The sequence below is a fragment of the Lytechinus pictus genome, chromosome 2 (genome assembly GCF_037042905.1).
Source record: "Lytechinus pictus isolate F3 Inbred chromosome 2, Lp3.0, whole genome shotgun sequence".
NCBI lineage: Eukaryota > Metazoa > Echinodermata > Echinoidea > Temnopleuroida > Toxopneustidae > Lytechinus > Lytechinus pictus.
The window spans coordinates 63455155-63478221 of NC_087246.1; the positions used below are offsets into that span (position 1 = coordinate 63455155).

The window sequence follows — 23067 nt, forward strand, 5'->3', positions numbered from 1 at the left end:
TTAATGTGGTTGCCTACTTCTTCTCCTCATGTAATTACAGTTTTCAATCCTAAGGTGGGTCCATAGCATTACACAATAAGTCAATGCTACTTGGCGTCCATGTGCATATATAAGGCTTAAGATACATCTACGATAAACAATAAACAGTAACACTAGAATACACATAATTTACCAAACATTAATCTCTAATTGTAACAATACAGGAATATCCTTAATCTATGTTTAAAATCCACATAAGACATTTTCAAAGCTAATTTGTCCCACTTCCAAATCAGAAGTAATGAAAATTTACAATTGGGTAAGCTACAAAAATTATGAACAACAAATTGATTACACATGTGCTATACATGAAATAAGTAACAATTTGTGAGACATACATGTGAACGTAAGAGTAAATGCCCACAAAGTCATATATTGAGTTCTGAACAGACATCAGCAGCATTAGTGATGAATCCACGGCCCCATCTGACAAAGAGTTATGATCAATACGATCAATCGTAACTCTATGGAAATCCATCAGTGTCATAATTTTTTCTATGAAAAATTTGCACAATGCCCTTTGCATGCAAAAAAAAAAATGAATGCATGAATAAACATCATAGCTAGAAAATATTTTGAACAAACATGCATAACAGATGTTGACGTTGCTGGCCGTCCATAGTTACGATTGATTGGATCCATCGTAACATTTTGTAAGACGGGGCCCATATACATATGAGTTGGAACACACTCATAGCTGAAAATCCCTTTATAAACGTGAGAGATGGTTCTGACCTGGATTCTACAACTCTAAAGCCAAGAAAATCTTCATCCCATTAATTAAAATGATGACTTACTTGAGAAGACCATCTGCCAGCTTGTTGATCTTATCTGTAACTTTGGAGAAGAGCCCAAAGACTCTCAGTTCTTCACAGGCTACGGACAACCACAGAGGATTCTGGGAAGACTCCTTGCCCAAAAGGTTAGCCATCTGTTCCTCGTCAAGTTTCTTGTTGTAGTTTCCGAGTGTCTCCCTCACAATGGCCTTTTAGAGGGAGAAAAAATTGATATTCTTTATATATATCATCACCACCATCATCACTATCATCATCACCATCATTATCACCATCATCACCATCATCATCAACGTCATTATCATCATCAAAATAACCATCATATATAACCAGTATAATAATAATCAACATCACTGTCGTCATTGTCACCATCATCATCGTCATTGACGTCATCATCATCATTATCCCATTTCATGATCATTCAATAACATCTTTGTACAGGACTGAATGGTGCACTTAATTACAGTTTTCATATTAAACTAACAATAGAAAAAAGGAAATCCAAGAAGGTAATGTAAAAAAACAAATCAAGATGTGTTTTGACTCACCTCTCTAGATTCCATATCAAGTGGTGTGACAAAGATGGATAGGGGTGCATTGGATCTGAGTTCTAATGTTTGATGCTGAGGCGTCTGGTCAATCATGGAGAATATACAACGGATCTGAGGTGCTAGCTTGTTTGGAAGCCAGGTCAGGACAGTAGATTCCTTGCTCTCATCAAACTGAACAGTAGAAAAATGTAACAATGATACAGAACCATAAAAAGAGGGATAAATCAGAAAAAAAACAGAATTCCCCTCTCATGAAAATAATAAGAACTCAGAGATAAACCCCCCCCCCCCACCATGTTACATAAACATAAAATAACTTGGTACCAAGTGAAGTGACCCTCCCCTCCTAATGACAAAGAAACACATAATAAAATATGGATAACAAAGAAACAAGTTGATTGCCCCTTCAATTAAATGCCACAGGACATGAAAAGAGGTAGGACTCAGAGACAAACGGAAGCCCCCCCTTCCTCCCACCCCCATGCTACATAACCATAAAAGAGTGATAACGCAGTATTCAGTTCATTGCCCCCCCCCCCTAAATCAACAGCACCCAAAAAACTGAGTCTGAACCGAGTGGAATGCCCCAGGCAATCTCACTTACATCAGCGTACCCCCCTTGATATATCTTAACTGGGCTATTTCAGACCAACATATACGGGGGGGGGGGGGGGGGGGTCAATTTTGGGACCGACATGCGCTTACAAAATATTGCGTAATTTCGAAACTGCATACCAAGGCGTCGCAAATTTTATCTCAAAAGATGTGCAAGACTTGAAAGTAAAAGTCAGCGAGCAGCGCGGTCAAAAAATTTTGCGTGGCAGCTTAGCGGCAAAATTTGTCAAGGGTGGGGGGTCAAATTGACCCCCCCCCCCAGTTTAGATAAGGGTTAATAGTTATCAGAAAAAAAATTACAGGAAAGTTCTTTTTCAATTCATAGTGTGATTTTCCCCCATTTGACCCAAGAAATATATAAGTATGATTGGTCCTAAGAATGATGTAACATACCTGATTAAGGGCATCAATGATGATGATGACAGGTCTGGTATTAGGATTAGATAAAGCTGCATAGGTAACCTGACAAGTCTCTTCTAAATCCTTGGGCATCTGACTCTCCTGGATCATACAGAGAGAAAAAGTACTAACTTCAAAAGGAATTCATTTGCATTTTTGTAACAGGTGAAATGCCTCTGGCAGTCTCGCCTGCATTACGCAATTCAATATAGTAGAAGTGCTAATTTTGAAAACTAAGATGACAAAATTTTTCACAAATGAGGAGAAAAACGTTCAACTGATAATGAAATACTGAGTTTGATGACCTCCTTGACTGAGAAAATTGTTATTCATATCATATTATTTGTGATAAAAAATCATCTAAAAAACTTTATTTAATTTGATTAAGTATTTTCACACCAATGAACAAAGTATCACTTCATTTCATATCAAAATTCAATGAACTCAAATTACTTTTGACCTTGACCAAGTAATTTGAAATTATATTCATCTAATTTCTGATATTTGTTAATCATTATATCCATTTTATTATCAAGCGTAACCGATGAACTCAAGGTGCAACAATATCAACAGGATCTCTGGATACCTGCAGAGGAAGTTGAACAACCCCAAATAAAGATGTACAGCCTTAAAGACATTCTATACCAGAGCTGCCAACATGGGGATGATAGAATCCAGTAGATTTCGCGGAGGTATGATTTTGTGAGGGAGCACCGGAACGTTGTCCCACGGATGGGAGTTTTGGGTAGCAAAACACATTAAGAAACAACATTTGATAGTAACCGACAGCTGTCTAAACCATCAAAAAAAATTCCGATAGATTAAATGAACATTAGAGAGAATTCATGAATTGTCATTAACTAAATATACACTTCAGGCAATACAGTAGATTTTTCAAATAATTCATAAAAGAATGCATTCAACATGAAAAAACCTTTAATTGGCCAGAGGGGGAAGGGGCTGCAGTAGTGGTAAACATGGTAAATGAGCTTTATATGTGGACTGTTTAAAGTCTCTGAGGGATTCCTGTGAAAATTGTCACACAGTCCCATTCTGCTTGAAAAGTATCTTTATAATAATACTTCGACAAGTATTTTGTCGTCTTGGTCTTGGATGACTCCATCTCCATGATCTCCATGATCTCCATGGTCACTGGCGATGCGATTGTAGTGTGGATGAATCGGGACGGGGCGTGCTTCGCACAGCTCAGCCAGCCAGCGCCAGGCTAGCTCACTCACGAAAGAGAAAATGTTCGAATCCAATCAACCCAAGTGAAAGTAGGCGAAAAAATCTCCACTTTGCTTCTAATTCTTCAGGATTGTCAATAAAATTATTCCTGAAACTGAAAGTCGAGGTGTAAAAGTAATCCACTTGTTAATCTCATCGTTGATCCACAGTTTTAGCTCGAATAAGGCGCAAGCAAGCTTACAAAAAATGCCTCGCAGTGCTCGTAAACTTTCCTTCTCGGAGCTTCCTGGCGCAGCGCGGCCGGCTGGAGCCGCGCCGGGGCGCATCGGGGGCCATGTGCATGGAGTAAAGCTGAAGAGTTTTCATCACACACATTGCAGAACCCGGAAATAAAATGGCTTGTTAGACTACTTCACCAGTCATTCAGTAAAATTATCTTCATTTACATGGGAAATCAATGTACGATTATACAAATACTGGTAGAAGTTACTGGGTAAAATGAAAATGTGATAAGGAGGTTCCACGTGGGTGTTAGGGAGTTGAACATGCTAGACTCGTTAAACAGTCGTTTGTATGAATTTTACAATTTAACAGCTAAAAATCCTGATTATCCGGGAGATTCTGGCATGGGGTCGGGAGAACGGGAGATTGGATCGCAATCCAGTATTCTCCCGCAGGATCCGGGAGACTTGGAAGCTCTGCTATACTTTAGATCAACAAAAAGTATAAACGAATCAGATGAACTATTGACAATGTACATTTTCAATCTATTATTCTGCCATTGTCAGATCAGAAATTTATCATGAATGGCGAACACTACACGATCCATTTGCAACCCATTTAAAAACAATTTTTTTTTAATCGTACTATTACATTGATATGAACATTCCAACCTGTAAAACCTTTAAGATCAAAGTTCTAAATAGTCGAATGAATGATATTGAAATTCCAATCAGCTACCGGCATCCTTGTGAGAATAACAGCAAAATCAATTAAAACCTGTGGTGCTGTCATATAAATCTTAGCATTAGCTATGATTGAAGCTGATCTGGACTTTACATCAACTAAAATGCTTGCAGAGAATCAAAATTTCAAGTTTAGTATTCTGAGTATAATCATGAACTCCAAAATAAGACAATTTAATTTTTTTAACTATCATGAGGAAAGCAAAGAACAGGTTATTGAAAATAAGGGTTGCAGTCAGATCATAGTGTTTTAGTCAGATCGCATGTAGTGCCGCAGGCACTCTTAAGAGGTTTCAATCGTACTATGGTACAATACCATGAACTAAAAATATGCTGCATTTATTTCATCGCGTACACTTAGAAAAGTCCAATAATAAGTGTGTGCTTTTGGCAAAGGTTGCCTAATGGAAGTGTGATAATATGAGAAATATGCATAGTATGTGGTTTTGTACCATGGTACATCTGGAACCTATTATGAGAATATGAGCCACTATGTCTTACCTTTACTGCTCCTATCTCCCTTAGTAATCTCTTGAGAGCCAATTCCAGGTTGGGTGATCCAGGGACAGCTCCAACAAAGTGATAGAACACATGCCATCCAATATCTGGAGACCTGAGAAGAAAAAAATTCAAAAAAGGTAAATGTTTGGGCTCCAACCACTGCCCATATGGCCCTCATTCACGATGGTCTTATCCAACTTTTTTTACACATAGGTCTAATAATCTTTTAATCTATATGTCACTAAGTCTATTCACCATTTCATCTTATTCATATTTTGGGCTAAGCACATTTCATCTAATATCAAATTGGTCTAACACCACTTGGTCTGTATGGTTAAATGATTGTTTATGAACCAAACGCTTGTTTAACAAAGTAAAAATAATTAGGAGAATGAAAATTAGACCATATATGGGCATTAGACAAAATGAGAATTGGACAACATATAGTAAGTATCAGGCCAAGTGTACACCAAACAGCAATTAGAACAAATCGATACATAGCGCTTTTTACAAAAGTTTCAAAGTGCATACATATAGAAAATGAAAGAGAAAATTACATGAGAATAATTACCAATACATAATAAAATAATACAAAATGAAATATTACATTACTTACAATTAGCTATTCTTATAGAATGACATGATACACAACTAAATAAGGTACATAATGACAATGATTAACAGGGTATAGGCTTCAAATCAGTCAATACAAGCAAAGATTTTAACAGCTTGCCCAGAGCAGTCATTATTGCATCATCAGTCCCTACACAAGGACAAAAACAAAAGAATCGATAGCACTACTTCTCCTGCATGATGCCTACCCTGGGATCTCCCTGGTCGCTGCTTTGGTCACCGACACCTCAGCCACCTTGGCCATGATAGAGGACTTCCCAGTACCCGGGCCGCCGAGGAGAAGCAGGGGTGCATTGGACGACGTTGTCACCACATAGTCCTTGATCTGCTCCAGAATGGCTGTCCTTCCGAGAACACAACCGCATCTGTTCTTCATGAAGGACTCATGGGCCTCTTTAGTCTGCTGGTAAGGGTCCAATGGACGATCGTCCAGTGGGTACTGCTCAGAGATGCGCTCGGTGAAGAACTCAAACACCTGCCACAAAGTATGCATAATAAAAATATGCCTCATTCACCTATGGTAGCCATAACATTATTCAAGTAGATTTTTAAGAGGATTCTGCGATGGATATTTAGTTAGATGCCACTAAAACATGAAGAAACTGGATGGACTTTCGTCTGCGCACAGTCAGAATGTAACCCTTAAAGGAATGGGGGGCCATGATACCCCCCCCCCATGCTTTCTCTCTTTTTGAAATGCACAAAGAGATAGCGTTGCAAAATTTTATGACTTTTAATTTAAAGTCTCGCACAACTTTTAAAACTAAATCAGCGACATACGGGTTTAGCATCGTGACACTATGTGACGTTTTAAGAGACAATCTCATGCCGAAAATGGCTCATTTTTAATACTTTGTGTACAAAGTCAACGGGAAATGAATTCATGAATGGGTGATTATTTTTCATTCTAGCTGGTTTGCTTGATTAATTTCAGGTCAAATTTTGTTTTCCAGTGTTTTGTAATAATTTCCATTAAAAAAAAACAATTAAAAAAATATTTTTTTTAAAAGCACATGCACACAAGAGACAAGATTGAAGTTTTCATGCCATGAGATTTGGTTTTTACAACAGATAATTTATGAATAAAAAAAGATAACTCCATAAACATTATTTTCTACGTACCTGTATGATGTAGATTTTATGGTATAAATGTTGATGAAACCAATTACTACAAATATATATCTGCACTGACAAATGATAAATTGAAGTAAATTCTATTCTAATATCTGTCACTAACCTTATCTCTAAGTGATTCCATTCCACAAAGCTCAACCTGTCCATCATCACCGATACCATTATACTGACATTCATAGAAGTGCACCTGATTTGTCTATATAAAAAAAAACAAATTTACATTAAACGTTGAAATAATTAAGACTAATATGACCATCATAATTAGACCTCTTGCAGTAACAAATAGCACCTTTATTCATCAAAGTCCTTATTTTGTTTAACCCCTATGATTTTCAACTTATCCAATGCCGGCTACATCACAATTCTATCATGATTTTATTGTCATAAAAACTGCATGGTCACAAATATTCTTTCCCCTCAGAGAAGGAACCTGTTTAATTTCAATTTATAGGTAGGATACCCTTCTTATTTTGAATTTCAAGACAATTAAGGTATCCCAGAGGTAAATCCCTGTCTACACCTGACAGACTGGATGGTGTCTTTGAAGGGACAGGATTAAATAGCCTGCAAGATAATTGATTACATTTAAAAAAAATGAAAACGAGATGTTTGTATACAGTTCCATCTTTATTTTTAATTCAAACTTCTGAATGCTGTAAATTTGAAACTTTTCTGCAGACAATAGCATTTTCATTTTTCTTATGTAATACAGCAAGGTTTTACTTTGTCAGAATTTTGGTTCTTAACAAAAAAGGTCGACCTTGTAGATAAAGTTGATTGAAATGTGCCTCCTCAAGAATTTGATACACATATAAAACAAGAGTGTCGCTAAGGCGAGCACATAATACGCCCGTCTGTAACACGGAAAATGGAGTTATTGGTCAAGCAAGAAAAGTGAAAGGTGGCGACTTCACCTTTGACCTTATGGCCTCAAAATCAATAGAACTGCTAGGATATATGCTAGTATCATACACATCAAATTATATGAGCCTAGGTTAAGTTAAACTGAAGTTATCGCATTTACAAGGACTGCAGAAGGGTAAGATGAAAACATGTCACTGTGACCTTGACCTTTTGACCTCAAAATCAATAGGCTAGTATCATACACACCAAATTATATGAGCCTAGGATAAGTTAAACTGAAGTTATCGCATTTACAAGGACTGCAGAAGGGTAAGATTAAAATATGTCACTGTGGCCTTGACCTTTGGACCTCAAAATCAATAGGCTTCCTGGCATTCATGCTAGTATCATACACACCAAATTATATGAGCCTAGGTTAAGTTAAACTAAAGTTATTGCATTTACGAGGACTGCAGAAGGGTAAGATGAAAACATGTCACTGTAACCTTGACCTTGACCTTTTGACCTCAAAATCAATAGGCTAGTATCATACACACCAAATTATATGAGCCTAGGATAAGTTAAACTGAAGTTATTGCGTTTACAAGGAGTGCAGAAGGGTAAGATGAAAATGTCACTGTGACCTTGACCTTTGGACCTCAAAATCAATAGGCTTCCTGGCATTCATGCTAGTATCATACACACCAAATTATATGAGCCTAGAATAAGTCAAACTGAAGTTATCGCGTTTACAAGGAAAAGTTAACGGACGGACAGATGGACGGACGGACGGACACCAAGCGTGATACCATAATATGTCCCGTCCTAGGACGGGAGTATAAAAAATGGTTATCAACTCCAAAAATTTAAGTTTAGAATGGTAATTCTTTACTATTTCTTGATATTACAAAAGGGGGTGGTTACATATGCTTTATCCCCTAGAATTAAAGGCCCTGTAATATTACTTTTTCCATTCAAATTAAGATAATCTTGGAGAACCTTGTCAACTCTTACCCCAAATCTCTCTTTCAGCATCTGTTTAAGCATATTCAGTTTCTCAGGAGCAATCGGATTGACATCAACAAAGTCTTTCTTGAACTTCTCTGGGAGTGATTCCAAAAATGTAGAATCTCTGATGAAGAATATGGCTGTCGGAAAAGAAAGTGTGAACATAAAAGAACGTTTACACCTACAGCTTTAGAAATATTTTGGCCATGTTTTATCCGCCACTTATTTATCATATCTTGCTATCTGTAGCTGCATTCAGATTGGGTGAAACAGTTTTGATTGACATGGCAGATTTAGCCAATATAAACAAAACAACACAAACATTTGAAGAGCTATAAATTTTCATTCATTTGAGAAAACACAATATTTTCAATATGTCATTTTTCTCTGCAAACTGTAAAAAGAATAATCAAATTTTGTAATCTGGAAAAGAAGAAAATTTCATGTAAATTATTCACCATAAACAGTGGGCTCATTAATAAACGTATTAATTACTCAAAACAATGAACTTATCAATGCTATAACCTCAGTAACAAGCACAAATTTAGCACACAGTGATACATTATTAGACACTTCCTTACAGTAATGTGCACCCTGAATTATAAAACGTAATTTAATGCAAGGAGATCTGTATAAATCACAGGGGGTGTTGCTAGAAAATATTTGGTATCGATTGCAAATTTCAGTTGCAATTTTACATTTCGTTGGCGGTCATCTGAACCGTCCTTTCAGTCAGTTTTGGTATTTTTTTTTAAATGAAAGTACAAGTCCTACTCTATTCATAACTAAATTTCTAGGCAGCAATTCATTTTATTTTCTGAGATATGAGAGGATTTTCACGGCGATGCCATACAATTTTTTAATAAAAAGTGCAAATCCCATTGGAAATGTGTACTGTAACAGAGCAATACGACGTTTTGACTGACCGCGATTTCAATGCGCGCAGTCAGCCAAACCGTTGTATCGACACTGGGAACTGCATTGACTTTGCACGTGAAAAGCAATACGACGTTTTGACTGACCGCGCGCATTGAAATCGCGGTCAGGGTTGTTGTATTCCCTATGGCATTTTTGTACAGGGAAAATCTAAACCGCTCAAAACCAAAATTACAAGCATGTAGCTCTTTTGTGATATTTTCTCTGATTCTTAGTTTTGTGTAAAAATAAAGATACCAATGTCAAGCAATTGTCTTGGTCTTCCCAACCATGTATTTTTCTAGCAATGAATATGTTGTAAGGCTCGGGAATTAAGTATGAAAATTATAGTAAACTTTGAAGTTGATTTTCTCTGAAATGGGTTTGCATTATCACACATACGACGATTCGGATGACTGCCGACGATTTGTCAGATCAATTTAAGATGTAGTAAATCAGTTTACCTTCCTTGTAACAAGAAGCAGATGAGTACCGTAAGTAACGGTGTATTAACCGCACCTTTTTCTCGGCGGGACAGAATCAAAAGTCGGGGGTGCGGTTTATACACGGTGACAGGTCTGAGCCAAGCCAATCTCAGCCCGATACCACGGCACTACCAGTTTTCAACTCGCGTCGGGTGGCCGAGCGTAGCCGCTTGGGGCAATCCCGTTTAGAGGGGTATGAGCCGCGGGTATAAAAGGGAAGCAACTATGACTACCGGTATCTGCCGTAAATGTCCCTCAAAGTTAGATTACGGTAACAAACGCACCTACCTTCATGAAACTGACTTTTTTTAATGGTGTGACTCTGTCTTTGTTGTCATTTTTTAGTCATCGCGGCATGCAAAGTTCAGACGCCAATCGATCGCACAGCGCGGTGCAGGTAGCCGAATAAGACATGCATGTGTAATGTTTATCGCAACGTCAACGTAAGCTGGCGCTTTACCTTTCCGTGGAAGTTATTTTGTTTGACAAATTATTGGTATTATTTGACAATTAATTTCTTTCATTTGCCTTTCCTTCATTTCTCTCTATCATCCATCATCTCAAAATCAATCTTCAATCCCCATCTTCACTCCTTCCGACTTTTTATTTTTAATTATTATTCACTTTATTCCCGCCCAGAGCTCCCATTGAAAATACGGTATACCGGTACTAGCATTTTTTTTCCTATTTTGCTGTCTGTAAGATACCGCCACACACGTACTGAGAACTACCGGTAGTGGTTCAAAGCAGACAAGAAAAACACCTGAACAAAATCGCAAATTTATCGTATCTTGAACCTTCCCGTATTCCCTTGTCTAAAATTCATGTCAAGACATTGAATGCTAGACAGAATTCTGAAAGCAAAAGTGGGGCTGTGATGCAGGAAATATGATATGAACGATCTTCTCGTATGGGTGAGCCCCCATGTTGATGCTGGTATCGGTACTTGCAATGAACACCGGTACCATATGTGTGTGTGTGAGGTGACTCGGAGTGTGGAAGTGGCCAATAATATCGGCAACTTGCAGATAAGTGACGAAGCGCTGATTTCCCATCAATTTTTACCAGTAATTCTTCTATATTTTTTGGTTCTTGACTCTTTCTTAAATACGCATATTAGAGATAGAAAGTAAGTTTGATTAAATTTTTTTTTTTTGATTTTTTTTTTTTTTTTCATCCGAAAATGGGGGGTGCGGTTAATACACCGTTACTTACGGTAGTCTATTGTAAATTTGCAAATAATTGTAAAACATATGATTGATTTGGGGATTGCAAATAGATCTGCAGTGATTGTTCCTAGTAGCACCCCAATAGTTTTCAGACAACAGATTCTAAACCACCTTAGAGAATTTGTGCTGATCTGTCTGCTAGGTGTTACTCACAGTTAGGATTTGTTTTTCTATAGGCTGCATGCATGATCTCCATCTCCGTGACCGACAATCCCATAATCCATCTGTATTCCTGCATCACTGACTCCGGTACCTCCATCTGATTCGGGATCCACCCACATCGCTCACTACAACAAGATACATCCATTCAATTCAAAGTTTATTATTAAGTCATGTACATATTTGCAGCAAACAATTTCATAAGAAAGGTCTTTAAAATCAAGGTTACTGTCAATCATCATGGACTAGGTCTGGTACATTCATATGTACCTGAATTTGTGATATTATGAAAATCTATTAAGTTGAAACACATAGCAATCACACTGAAAATCACCAATAAAGATAAGCACATGTGTAACAGTATAATATTGTTGCTTGGAAAAAAAAACTAGATATCTGGATAGAATGTCATGTTTATTGTGCTCTACAATGTAGATGACTAATTACAAAACTAAAAAATCATATGCAGGAAACATGCATGCTATGCATGCCAAATATTTAGAATATATATGTTTAGCATAAAAATATTTAGAATATATATGTTTAGCATAAAAATATTTATGTTCAGTTTGTATAATTAGAACAAATGATACAAAATGTAAGACTTAAATCGTGATCACATGATTTCTACAATACGTTACACACAACAGTTTACAAGTCCTTCCCATGGTTCAATACAATTGGTTAGCCCACTGATTAAATACTTTCACCACACATGTGATGTCATATCCCATTTCAACATCTACTCCCCTATATGCTATAGGTATTTGGTAAATAACCAAAATATATTGAACCAGTTTGTATCAAGAACTCTGAAAGTAGAATGACAGAGAATAACTTTGTCTATCCACCCCATTTCACAGTACATTGATTTTTGCAGCTTATTCATTACTGATCATAAAGGATGGGAGAGGATGGCAAACATGCATACTGTATATCCCAGTAAAAAATGACATGACATATGAAATTCAATATTTTCCAAGACCAAGAATCACCATCAAGTCTGTAAAAAGGATAAATGATATACAGTCAAACTTATTTATTGATGCCACCAAAGAGAAAAAGTACATATGCCCACCACAGATAGGTGGCCTTTATTGGTTCTATAACACATAATCATTTTAAATGGGAGCAGGCCTGAATGGGAGACATGTATGGTGGCCACTAAATACAAGTTTTCACTTTAGACAGGTGGCTGCTTTTATTGTATATATATATATGTATAAAGAAATGCAATCATTCTCCCTAAGACTACTGTTATTGTTTCTAAGCATCTCATGCAGGCAGGCAAGCATTCAATAATAAATATAGATCAGGTTCAGAAAATTGATCTTGGTTGCTTAATTCTATATAGCAACCCCCCCCCCCCGATCTTGGCTGTAAACCTTGTCAGCGCACTGAAACTCTGCACAATACGTCCCCCACGATGTAATCTAAAAATTGTCCAATCACTTGCAGAAAATTGTAATTTGGATGTGAATCTTATAAGAAAGATCCGAAACTGCTAAATTCAGGAATCAGGCTATAAAAGCGATATGCTGCATTCTACATCATTTCGTCTTTGATGATTGGAAAGATTTGCAATAAAAGTATGCAAGTGAGATTCCAGTGAGAAAAAATATAGCCCAAAATTTACAAGGCGCTTTAAAAAAATGTCCCACAAGTTGTATATTTACTTTTTTATATATTGTTCTACATTTTCCAATGAATAATAACCTTTCTTTATCTCTTTATAAAAAAATTCATTTGAACTAAGTTGAAGTAAGCTATGATCATTGGCTGAGGAGGATTAAGTGGGGAAAGTAAAAAATGAAACCCACCAAACCCTGCAGTGGATGTCAGGCAGAAGGGGTATGAGTAGGTTTGAGTAAAGATGCAAATATATGCAAGCTAGTCTCAGCAACCATTAGTTGGTTTCTTTTCAGTTTCTTTAAACTTTAACTATTAGTACCAATAACCATTGAATTTCCTGTACTAACTAATTCTACACATATAAATCATGGCTTGAAAAATCTTCCTTTTTTTTAACCATGGCAATGTTAGGAAAAAGCAGAAGATAATCTATACAACGTATATTAACATGTTGGCATGCTCTTGGTCACGGTATTTTAAGCTGGCATACCATCATGTTACTACATGTAGCAGACTCATAATAAATTTTGCAATTTGAGAAACCCTACAACCCTATAGCTTTGACAGACTGCAACAAATTCATTATCAAACTGGGTTATACATATAGATCTACATGTGTACAATCAACTAACTCTTTACAAGCCTGCTCTACTAGCTCTAGTCCAAAGTATCATAGATCATACATATTAACTTTGAATGGGAGCTTTCAAAAGATATACACTGTACCAAGGGCAAATGGTTTTTTTAAATATGATATTAAAAGCCTGCAAATTTTGACAAAGCTAAAGCAAATTTAGTTTCATTTTTATCAATTTCATTGTCAGACGAAATACAAAATTGTAACCCATTATCAAAAATTTAGTACAGAAGTACCAGGGGGGTAGTTTTCTTGCCACCCCCCCCCCCCCCGCCTGTTGATCCATATGAAAGTTTGATTGAAATGTAATGTCCATAATAAACATGTTCCATACATACCACATGCTGTATTGAAATGGAATGAAACCTTCATGATTTATAATCAAAGGTGTAATGGTGCATGACTGAATGAATCATATGAGATCCAAATAAAAACAGGGTGGCCTTTTTAAGAGCAAAAGTGTGTACCGTAAATGTCAGTAATGCATGGAACAGCCTATACAGTAGCAGCAGCAGCATACATTTACATGATGCTCTGATAAGCATTTTTATATATCAGAGCATGAAACAAACAAGAATTAGGACAGTAAATGTGCCATATCACGGACGGACATGATAGAAATGTGGTTTTAAGATTTTTTGTACATTTTTATTGTTTCTATCTAAACAGCTTAACATTGACCAATAATTGTTAATGCAACTAACACTCAGGTATGTTAGCTTCTATGTTCAGCATATTGAATTCTTAACCAATGTCAAACTTCTGAGAGAATTGCAAATATTTTCCATCACGGACGGACATCTCGGACGGACATCACGGACGGACACAATTAAAATACATTGGAAGTACCTTGTAAGAAGTTCTTATTACTTTTTTGGGGGAATAAATGCTATTTTATTGATGATTTGTACATTTTTTAATATGATTAAACAGTATTAGTTGCACAATCAAGTTGCTACAACTTGATTTAAGTTGTAGCAACTTGATTTCTATGCTAGACGCACAGTATAATCTAGACATATGATTGCTTTCAACACAGCTCTTGTCAAAATCAAATGTAAAGAATGTCCTAATGCATATTGTCTTCTTTTCAAATTATAGAATACTAGTAGGTACCAAATCAACATCTAGTTGATCAATGATCATATTGATACAACTATTTTTATGATATATCATGATGATACATGTTAATACATTTTTAGGCATTAATTTTCCAAGAGCAAAGATGTTTTTAGGTTCATTAACTAAATCCAAAAGATTCAAAGGTTGCTGATCCTTATGCTTGTTTGGTGGATCAAGTATGACCACAACACTTGTCAGAGGCTCTCTTCAAATTCATCTTTTGTCCATATCAACGTGGAGACACCCCATAACATCAACAGCCCTCATGTATTTAGGCTCTGACCGAATCCAAAATTGAAATTGATAATTCATATACCAATCAAAAGCTTATTATGCTTCTAAACACTGCAGTGCAAGCTTTAAAATAGTATGCATTTTAACAGTTTACCAGATAAGCAATTTGCTTAAAATTAGCTCCAAAATGGACTTCGAAAAAAGGTATTCTTGTCCTTTTCACAAGCCTCATGACCGTGATGTCATGTTCTGTTAGAAGCATTGTGAATCCATAGGTTTGTACATGGAAAAATTGAAGATTTTTCTACTTATCAGATTATGCATTCTACTTTCTTATTTTCCATCACTTTCTGCAAGCTTGAATAGATTAAATCTACAGCTTTGGACTTGTTCTTGCCATATTTTATTTCCTGCTTTTTTGACACACATGTACCTTTCCAACTCTATCTGCATTCCAATTATGTTTTTCACTGCAAATTGAAACTAAAGTTAAATTCATAATCTGCTCAGCAAAGTTTCCCATTTGCATGGATCATTCCACAGTATTAGCAGTATTTGCGTATATTGCTCACTTGTCCGTCCGTGATCATTTCTTATTGATTTATGATATGCGTAAAATGTATTGATTTTAGCTATGTTCAAATAAAATGATGTACAGTGTCTAGTGAAATACTTCTACACACTTTTATGTTTGTTTCTATTTTGATAAAGAATAAAAAGCTGAATCCATACATATTATCCATATCAAAAACTGATCACGGACGGACATTGATTTCATCACGGACACATCTACCAGAAAAATTTACTTCCTACAGTTTTTTTCTACCAATTTATGTTTGTTGATAGATTAATGTTGAGAGTGCAAGAAAATCCAAACCAAATTGGAGTAACTTTGAAAACAACAAAACTAGAGTGAATTGAATTTGAGAAAAAATGTCCGTCCGTGATGAGAGGTAAAAGCACCCCCATGAATACAATGGACTATTCCAGTACTTTCGGAATCATCAATCTTCATGAAACTAAGTTCTTTGAAACCTGAGATGTCAAAGATTAATTTAAAAGCAATTTTGATAGAAATACCTTTAAAAAAAAAATTCACCTCAATGCTAACCCTTAACCGATCATGCTCATACTACTCATCAACTCATTGACACCAAACTTTGGTAGAGTTGGTCTTGCAGAGCTTGTTTGTTTTTAACCAAGGTTTTGAAAGGATGTTTTTTCAATTAATTATTACTGATGAAAATAAAAATATATTGAATGATTGATTGATTGAGGTTTAACGGCACTACCCACACAATGGGTCAGATGCATATAAAGTAGCAATTGCTTGTCAGTAATCGCTAGCAAAGCAAAAGATCAGGCCTTAGCCATTGGTGTATTTCCAATACATAATGGTCATAACCCTAGATGCTTGTGCTTAAACCCTTTTCTTAATCTTGCCTTCAGAAAGCAATTGCAATGTAGGAAGGATTCTTCTAGAATGCCCATTTATTCTTTTGCGTTGAAACTCCTACTAACCTAGTCAGCTTAAGAATGACCCACTTGATGATCGGCTTGATTTTCAGAGAAAACAAACAGTCACTCTGAGCAGATTCTGGCTAAGATTGGTGACCATAAAAATTTAACCATAGTGTAGGCCTTGACTAATTACTGATAATCACAAAAATGCCAACCAATGACTCTTCTCAACAATCAATTTTATATGATGCATGGAGGTCTATAGATAAAGAACAAAATTAGGTCAATACAGGGCAACACATCATTGCTGTTAAACAAACTAATCAATATTGCATGCATTTTCTATTTTTGATTTAAAAAAATGGAATCAAATGCATGCTCATGCATTTATTGACACTTTATGTTAAAACAGAGAATTTGAGAAAAATAAGTGATGCAGATGAAAAGGACTAAAGAGGGTGCATGCAAAGAACAAAAGATGGGCAATTCCATAAAAGCATGTACGCCCAACCCCCTAATCCTAACTGTGAAAATGCTCTCAAATTATCACGGCCAGAGCACTTCATGAAGTGAAATCAAAATGGTGAAAAATGGGGGTTAGACATACATGTACAGCGTATATTGTCGCCTATTTTATGCAATTGCCCAACAGTTACATAGTGCTATAACTTTATTGCTTAAAGATGAAGTAAGGCAATAATTTAGAAGTAAATTCGTACCCAGAATCATCAGGAATCTGAGATAAGTAGGGGATCAGCTTCGTTAACTGTTCAGGACTGAAAAATCGAATAAGAGAAGAGACAGAGAGGAGACATAGAGAAAGAGACAGAAAGACAAAAGAAAATACAAAACACACATTGTCATTGTAAAGGAGTATTAGAAAGTAGACCCACTAAGGCCACATGTACATATACACATCAGTGCAATGAAGGCAATGTAGGTGACTGACAGGATAAATCTCAGTTCAAGTTTGTATTTCAGTTGTCTATTCATGAAAACCAAACTGAAATTGTGGTGATAATGAAGGAAGCCCCTCCCCTTTTTTTTGCTCAATATTTTCTGTTTAAATGGATTAAATTTGATGTCAGAGTAGACTTCATTTTAAAGTTTACATTGACTATCAATGACTCTGTACATGTACATATAGCACTATCATGAAAAATGTCCTTCCTTACACGTTAAATTACGCAATGTGGATAATGTGCTATAGAATATTTTGTGAAACACTGAAATTGTTATTATTTGTTACATCATCCTATTTTTATTCAGTAGAAAAGGAGAATACTAAATATACTTGAAAAGATTACAATCAAATTTCAAAAGAGAGTAATGGAGTACTTGTCTTCTTGTAAAAGAATTAAGAACCAAACTAAAAGTCAGTTGATGAAAGTTAAAGACATGTATAGAACTGCACACAAAGATATACTTAAAAAAACATTATAATACCACACATCTACATGAAATCTAGCTAACAAACTTGTACAAGGTGTGATGAAAAGCAACTTAACAAATACCTTGTGAGATTAAGAAAGAAAGGCATGATGTTATCTTGGTAGCAGCGGTCGATTTCACTAAGGCAGGTCCGTAGAGTTTCTTCTGATGTGGTATCTTTAGGGACACCCTATGGAAAGGGAGAGAGAGAAATCAAATTGTCATCATACAGCTTCAAGGATTCATACGTAGGCAGGTGACAGGACCTTAAAGGAGAATGAAACCCTTGAAACCAGATGAATCCATATCAAAGAGAAAAATCAGAGTAACATATTGTTGAAAGTTTGAGGAAGATTGAATGAATAAAAAGAAAGTTATGAGCATTTTAATATTGAGATCACTGATGCCATGTAGTTCCTCCCATTGGCAATGCGACCAAGATCTGTGATGTCACACACCTACAACTCCCTCATTACTTTAGTACTTATTTCACTTATATTCTCACTTTTATAGAGTCTATCACAAGGTGAGGTGTTCTCTTTATGAGAGGACAAGTACAGAGGTTTCACAGCATTATATCATTGATGAATCGTTTGTCATATGATTAGAATGATCAAAAAGAGATGTTTTGGGGAATATTATCATTGTCCAAAAGGGGAGAGTTGTTCATCTGTGACATCATAGATCTTGGTCGCATTGCCAATTGCCAATGTTCTCTTTATGAGAGGACAAGTACAGAGGTTTCACAGCATTATATCATTGATGAATCGTTTGTCATATGATTAGAATGATCAAAAAGAGATGTTTTGGGGAATATTATCATTGTCCAAAAGGGGAGAGTTGTTCATCTGTGACATCATAGATCTTGGTCGCATTGCCAATTGGAGGATCTCCATAGCATTAGTGATCTTGACATTCAAATGCTCATAACTCTTCTATTGCTAGTCCTATTTTACTCAAACTTTTGTTCATCTTATTCTTTGATTTTTCTGCTTTCACTAAAGCTAACTTGCTCCAAAAGTTTCATTCTCGTTTAAAGCTAACAACCTGTACAGTAATTGCAATAAATAATGACTTCATGAGAGTTTTCAAAATAAAGGTTTAAGGTCAGTATATCATCATAAATCTGAATCTGGTACAGTTACATGTACATAAACTGAACCCTGTGAAATCTTGACATAAAAGCTTAAAAACAATGACACTGGAAATTGCCAAAACAGATAGCATAATGTGGGAGACTGAACTATTATTTATTGAAAGAAAGACCGAACATCAGCCTCAAATGCCATGCTTATTTGGCTAATTTCTCAACAAATACTCTATATATTACATAATCCTTTGGCATTTTTCTTTACTTATGCATACAGATACTTTTTTAATTGGACTCTTCAAGAACTCATTTTGAATCACATTACCACAACTGACATTTATCTTTAAATGAATTGAAATAAAGCAAAGTGCACAAAAATAATAAGAAAGATAAAAAAAAAAAAAACTAATTAATGTGAAAATTATTTGACACTTAAGAAAAACATTTTTTTAAAGAGTGCCATACATACCCATCTCAAATCACAATCTACAAGGTAGAGCCTTCTCTTCTCACACCATATCCTCAGCTCAGGAAATACCTGTGATTACAAAAAATATATATATATTTCAAAAACAGTGTTTTTTTAATACATGTTTTAAATAAATTAAGAGGTTTTTGTGGATTCAACTTTATCCAAAAATGTGCAAAGCAGTACACTATATATTGTTTATAGCCCATATATGCATAAAAAAAAATAATTTCATCCTTTGAATTTTCTGGACATATAAAAGGAGATTATGAGCTTATCAGTGATACATGTATGTTCACATGTTTCTTAATTTCACCACTGACATACTGACAAAATTTCAAGTATTCTATAATTCACTTAATATTTTAATAATACCAAGGAAGTAGTGATTGTACGACATGATTGAATTTTTCATTTACAAATCACCAGAGTTGAGCACGTAACTTTTGAAAAAGTAGGGTAAAATTTATTTTATATTTAATTTTAATATAATTTTTATTTATATTTATTTAGTTTATTTTTCTCTGTCTATTCAAATCATCTTTCTCCTTGGTGTGGACCTGACCTTTGATGATTTTAATTAAAATCATATTTCTTTCCTTGGGCAATTCCTTAAATTATGTACATCCGACCCCCTATTTTGTGGGACCTTCATGAAATTTTCTGTCTCTGATTTTTTGTTCTTTTGACAGTCTGTAATGCTCTCAAACGACCATGACTTGGTTAGTTTATAAAGTGAAGTTCAACTTGAGAAAAATGGGGGTTGGAAGTACAAAAAGGTTGATTATTTTATTGAATTCTCGCTACCCCAAATAGCGATTTCGCCGAGATCCGGGAAAATCCCTGTAACGCGCATTGCATTATGGGATAGCTTTTCGGTATTACAACTTCCTGTTCGGAAGTCCAATGCACTGTTTGTCATTCAGATCAACAGTGCCGTCATCCACAACACAACGTCACTTTCGCTAGGAAAGTTCGTGATCACAACCCTCTTTCACAATACAGTTTAACGGCCTTTTCTGCTTAAGTCACTAATTCTGCCTGACGCTTTCCATTGCACGGTATTCCTCTGTCAGTTAAGGTTTTTTTCAGTTCCGAAACTGATTTTTTAAATCCATTTTGTGGTCGACGAAAAATTGAACGGAATGAATGTTGGAGTGTATATATTTAGCGTCTAGTCGAATACGATCGAGATGTCAGGCCGGTCGCTAAATGCAAAATTTTAAGATATTCATTTTTTGTTTTATTTTCTTATAACCAAATAAAACATGAATAAAAATTATTTTCATGTGAAATATATTTTTCATTTATAATTCAAATGGAATCAAAACTTACCAAATTAAATAAAAAGTATTATAATCTGTACATATTACGCTGATTGGCATCGATTTCAGCGTGGTGGAAAACTCAGTATCGCGAACCTCGCGCGAGCATGACTCTGAAGCGGAAGTGGTGATGACGACCCGACGGAGTGAAAATTATCTCGTCTCGCGCATTATGAGATTTTTGTTCCTATTTGGGGTAGCGAGAATTGCCCCCTTGTATCTCCTAGGTTTTCATTACATAATATAGTCCGGATTTTGTAATGAATTGCATCATCCATTTCTGTATGCAACTACATGTACATGTACAATGTACAGGGAATGACTCTATTAAAGGCAGGACATATACTTGTATTTAAGACACACTCACTAGGTTTACACCAACTGGGGAAGGTACACATACAACATCTCAACGACATGTTTTTCTACATACTGTACCTCTTTGATGAAGAGTTCTCTCTCTGCATGAAAGTCCCTGAAGGTCGAGGAAACAAAGATGCGTATTGTCTTCCATCCCGATCGCCTGACGATGAGCTTGTCAGCTCCGGAACGTTGGGCTTCCACTGTCCTTGATACAGCATCCCAGACAGAGGAGACCTCGTAGTTCTGTGCCAGGGGCAGGCTCTGGGAGGATCCACAACCCATGGTAGTCTAAAGATGCTCAAAAAGGCTGCTCACTGCTGGGTTGATATTCTCACCTTCAGCATGTAATTGTTTAAGCTGAAATAGAGAGTTTAATAATAAGAAATATAACATTATATATGCCTACAATGTAACTAGAAAAAAAACTAAAATATACATGGGTTGTCATTTACAAATAATTAACAATAACATGTCAATTCTTAAACTTGGCCTTTGCCCTTGCCTTAGTCTTGAGTTGAGGACTCCATTTTATGAATTTGTTTTAAAAGACATCATCATGGAGTCTTCAAGACTAGCCTTGCCTGCCTTGGCCATTACTCTAGGCCTAAACCTACTTAAATCTTTTGTGAAATTTAAGTGAAATCCATGTTAAATCTTAAGTTTAATTTAACTGGTGCAATATGCCCCCAAACCAAATTACAATACAACGCACACACACACAGGGCAATCGACCATTTACTTCCGTGCATATGAAATCGCACGCACCGGTAATGGGGAATGTCCACCTTACATGGGGTGATGTTGTTATGCCTGTGTTGAAATAGAAAGTTCAACCTCACATTGACAAGAATATTGTATTTAATTAGTTTCATTCCAAATAAAAACGATCATAAAACCAAACATTCCACTTCTTATTCGGGTAACATGTAGAGACATACCAGCTTAACAAAGGACACCGACCGGGAGGCTAAGCCTGCATGAGAATACTCTGGAAATGGTGAAAATAGTCCTTAATAAATTGTCTACACCACTTTTGACGTTATTTGGTAGCCATTGATGATCCTAGAAACGAAACGCGCACATGGACAATACATAGCGACCGCAATCAATTACCGTACGTATACCGTACCCCGCGCGGGGAATGATATATGAATTTGCCAGGAATAAGCCAGTTCACGGTTAGCTTTTCTCAAATGACCTTTGTGATTTTTCATTTGGATAAGCACTATCATTTTCAAATGTAGATGTTGCGTAAGCTTTAATTACCGGTAGAGTATTCAAATTCTAAGAAACAAAAGGCTAGAATAGTACATCAGAGACAAAAGTTTGGAAATCTGTTTCATTGTCTGCCTTTGGCACATTTGACTATTGTTTAGGCTACTCAAATACCAGTTATTATGAAGGCTCTATTTATTACTCTTCAGCTTGGATGTGATAAAATTAATATTTTGAAAGGAATACATGAATATAATCATCAAATCACAAAAGCCTATGTCAGTGAATTTGAAAGCCACCTTCATGGTTTATCTCAAATGACCTTTTTCTGCTCGTGCGCAGTTTACAACCATTTCCAAGGCCAGTTTATGGTATCGGTATAATGCATCTAGCGCACATGGGCGGAAATCCCAGGGGGGGACAGGGGGACGTGTCCCCCTACCAAAAATAGTAGGGGGTGCACAATATCAAATGTCCCCCCTACTAGTTTTGGTCTTTTGTTATGGAGAAAAATACATCACTTCACAATCGAAATAATATTTTGGACTAATTTGACCTTACATTTTGGGTGAAAACTGAATTGCTTCTCCGAAATTAATTTTCCAGGTCCTGGTCCCCGAGTACCTTTTGAGA

General features: G+C 36.0%; 1 protein-coding gene across 3 annotated transcripts in view; it reads right to left on the bottom strand.

The window, feature by feature from the left end:
- LOC129253823 (TPR repeat-containing protein DDB_G0287407-like) overlaps nucleotides 1-22472 on the bottom strand; it is a 36453-nt gene extending 13981 nt beyond the window's left edge. The window contains exons 1-13 of one of the 3 annotated variants that reach the window (XM_054892249.2): nucleotides 22158-22415; nucleotides 21295-21576; nucleotides 19535-19603; nucleotides 18059-18165; nucleotides 17264-17320; nucleotides 11453-11586; nucleotides 8677-8810; nucleotides 6923-7015; nucleotides 5874-6160; nucleotides 5053-5164; nucleotides 2393-2500; nucleotides 1382-1555; nucleotides 837-1024 (exon numbers count right to left, since the gene is read on the bottom strand). In XM_054892249.2, the coding sequence (XP_054748224.2) occupies nucleotides 837-1024; nucleotides 1382-1555; nucleotides 2393-2500; nucleotides 5053-5164; nucleotides 5874-6160; nucleotides 6923-7015; nucleotides 8677-8810; nucleotides 11453-11586; nucleotides 17264-17320; nucleotides 18059-18165; nucleotides 19535-19603; nucleotides 21295-21501 (1670 nt within the window). In that variant the 5' untranslated portion in view covers nucleotides 21502-21576; nucleotides 22158-22415. Of the gene's footprint in view, nucleotides 1-836; nucleotides 1025-1381; nucleotides 1556-2392; nucleotides 2501-5052; nucleotides 5165-5873; nucleotides 6161-6922; nucleotides 7016-8676; nucleotides 8811-11452; nucleotides 11587-17263; nucleotides 17321-18058; nucleotides 18166-19534; nucleotides 19604-21294; nucleotides 21577-22157 lie in introns of all 3 variants that reach the window. The other 2 variants (XM_064095367.1, XM_054892250.2) reach the window with 2 other exon arrangements.
- Nucleotides 22473-23067: the final 595 nt, after the last annotated feature.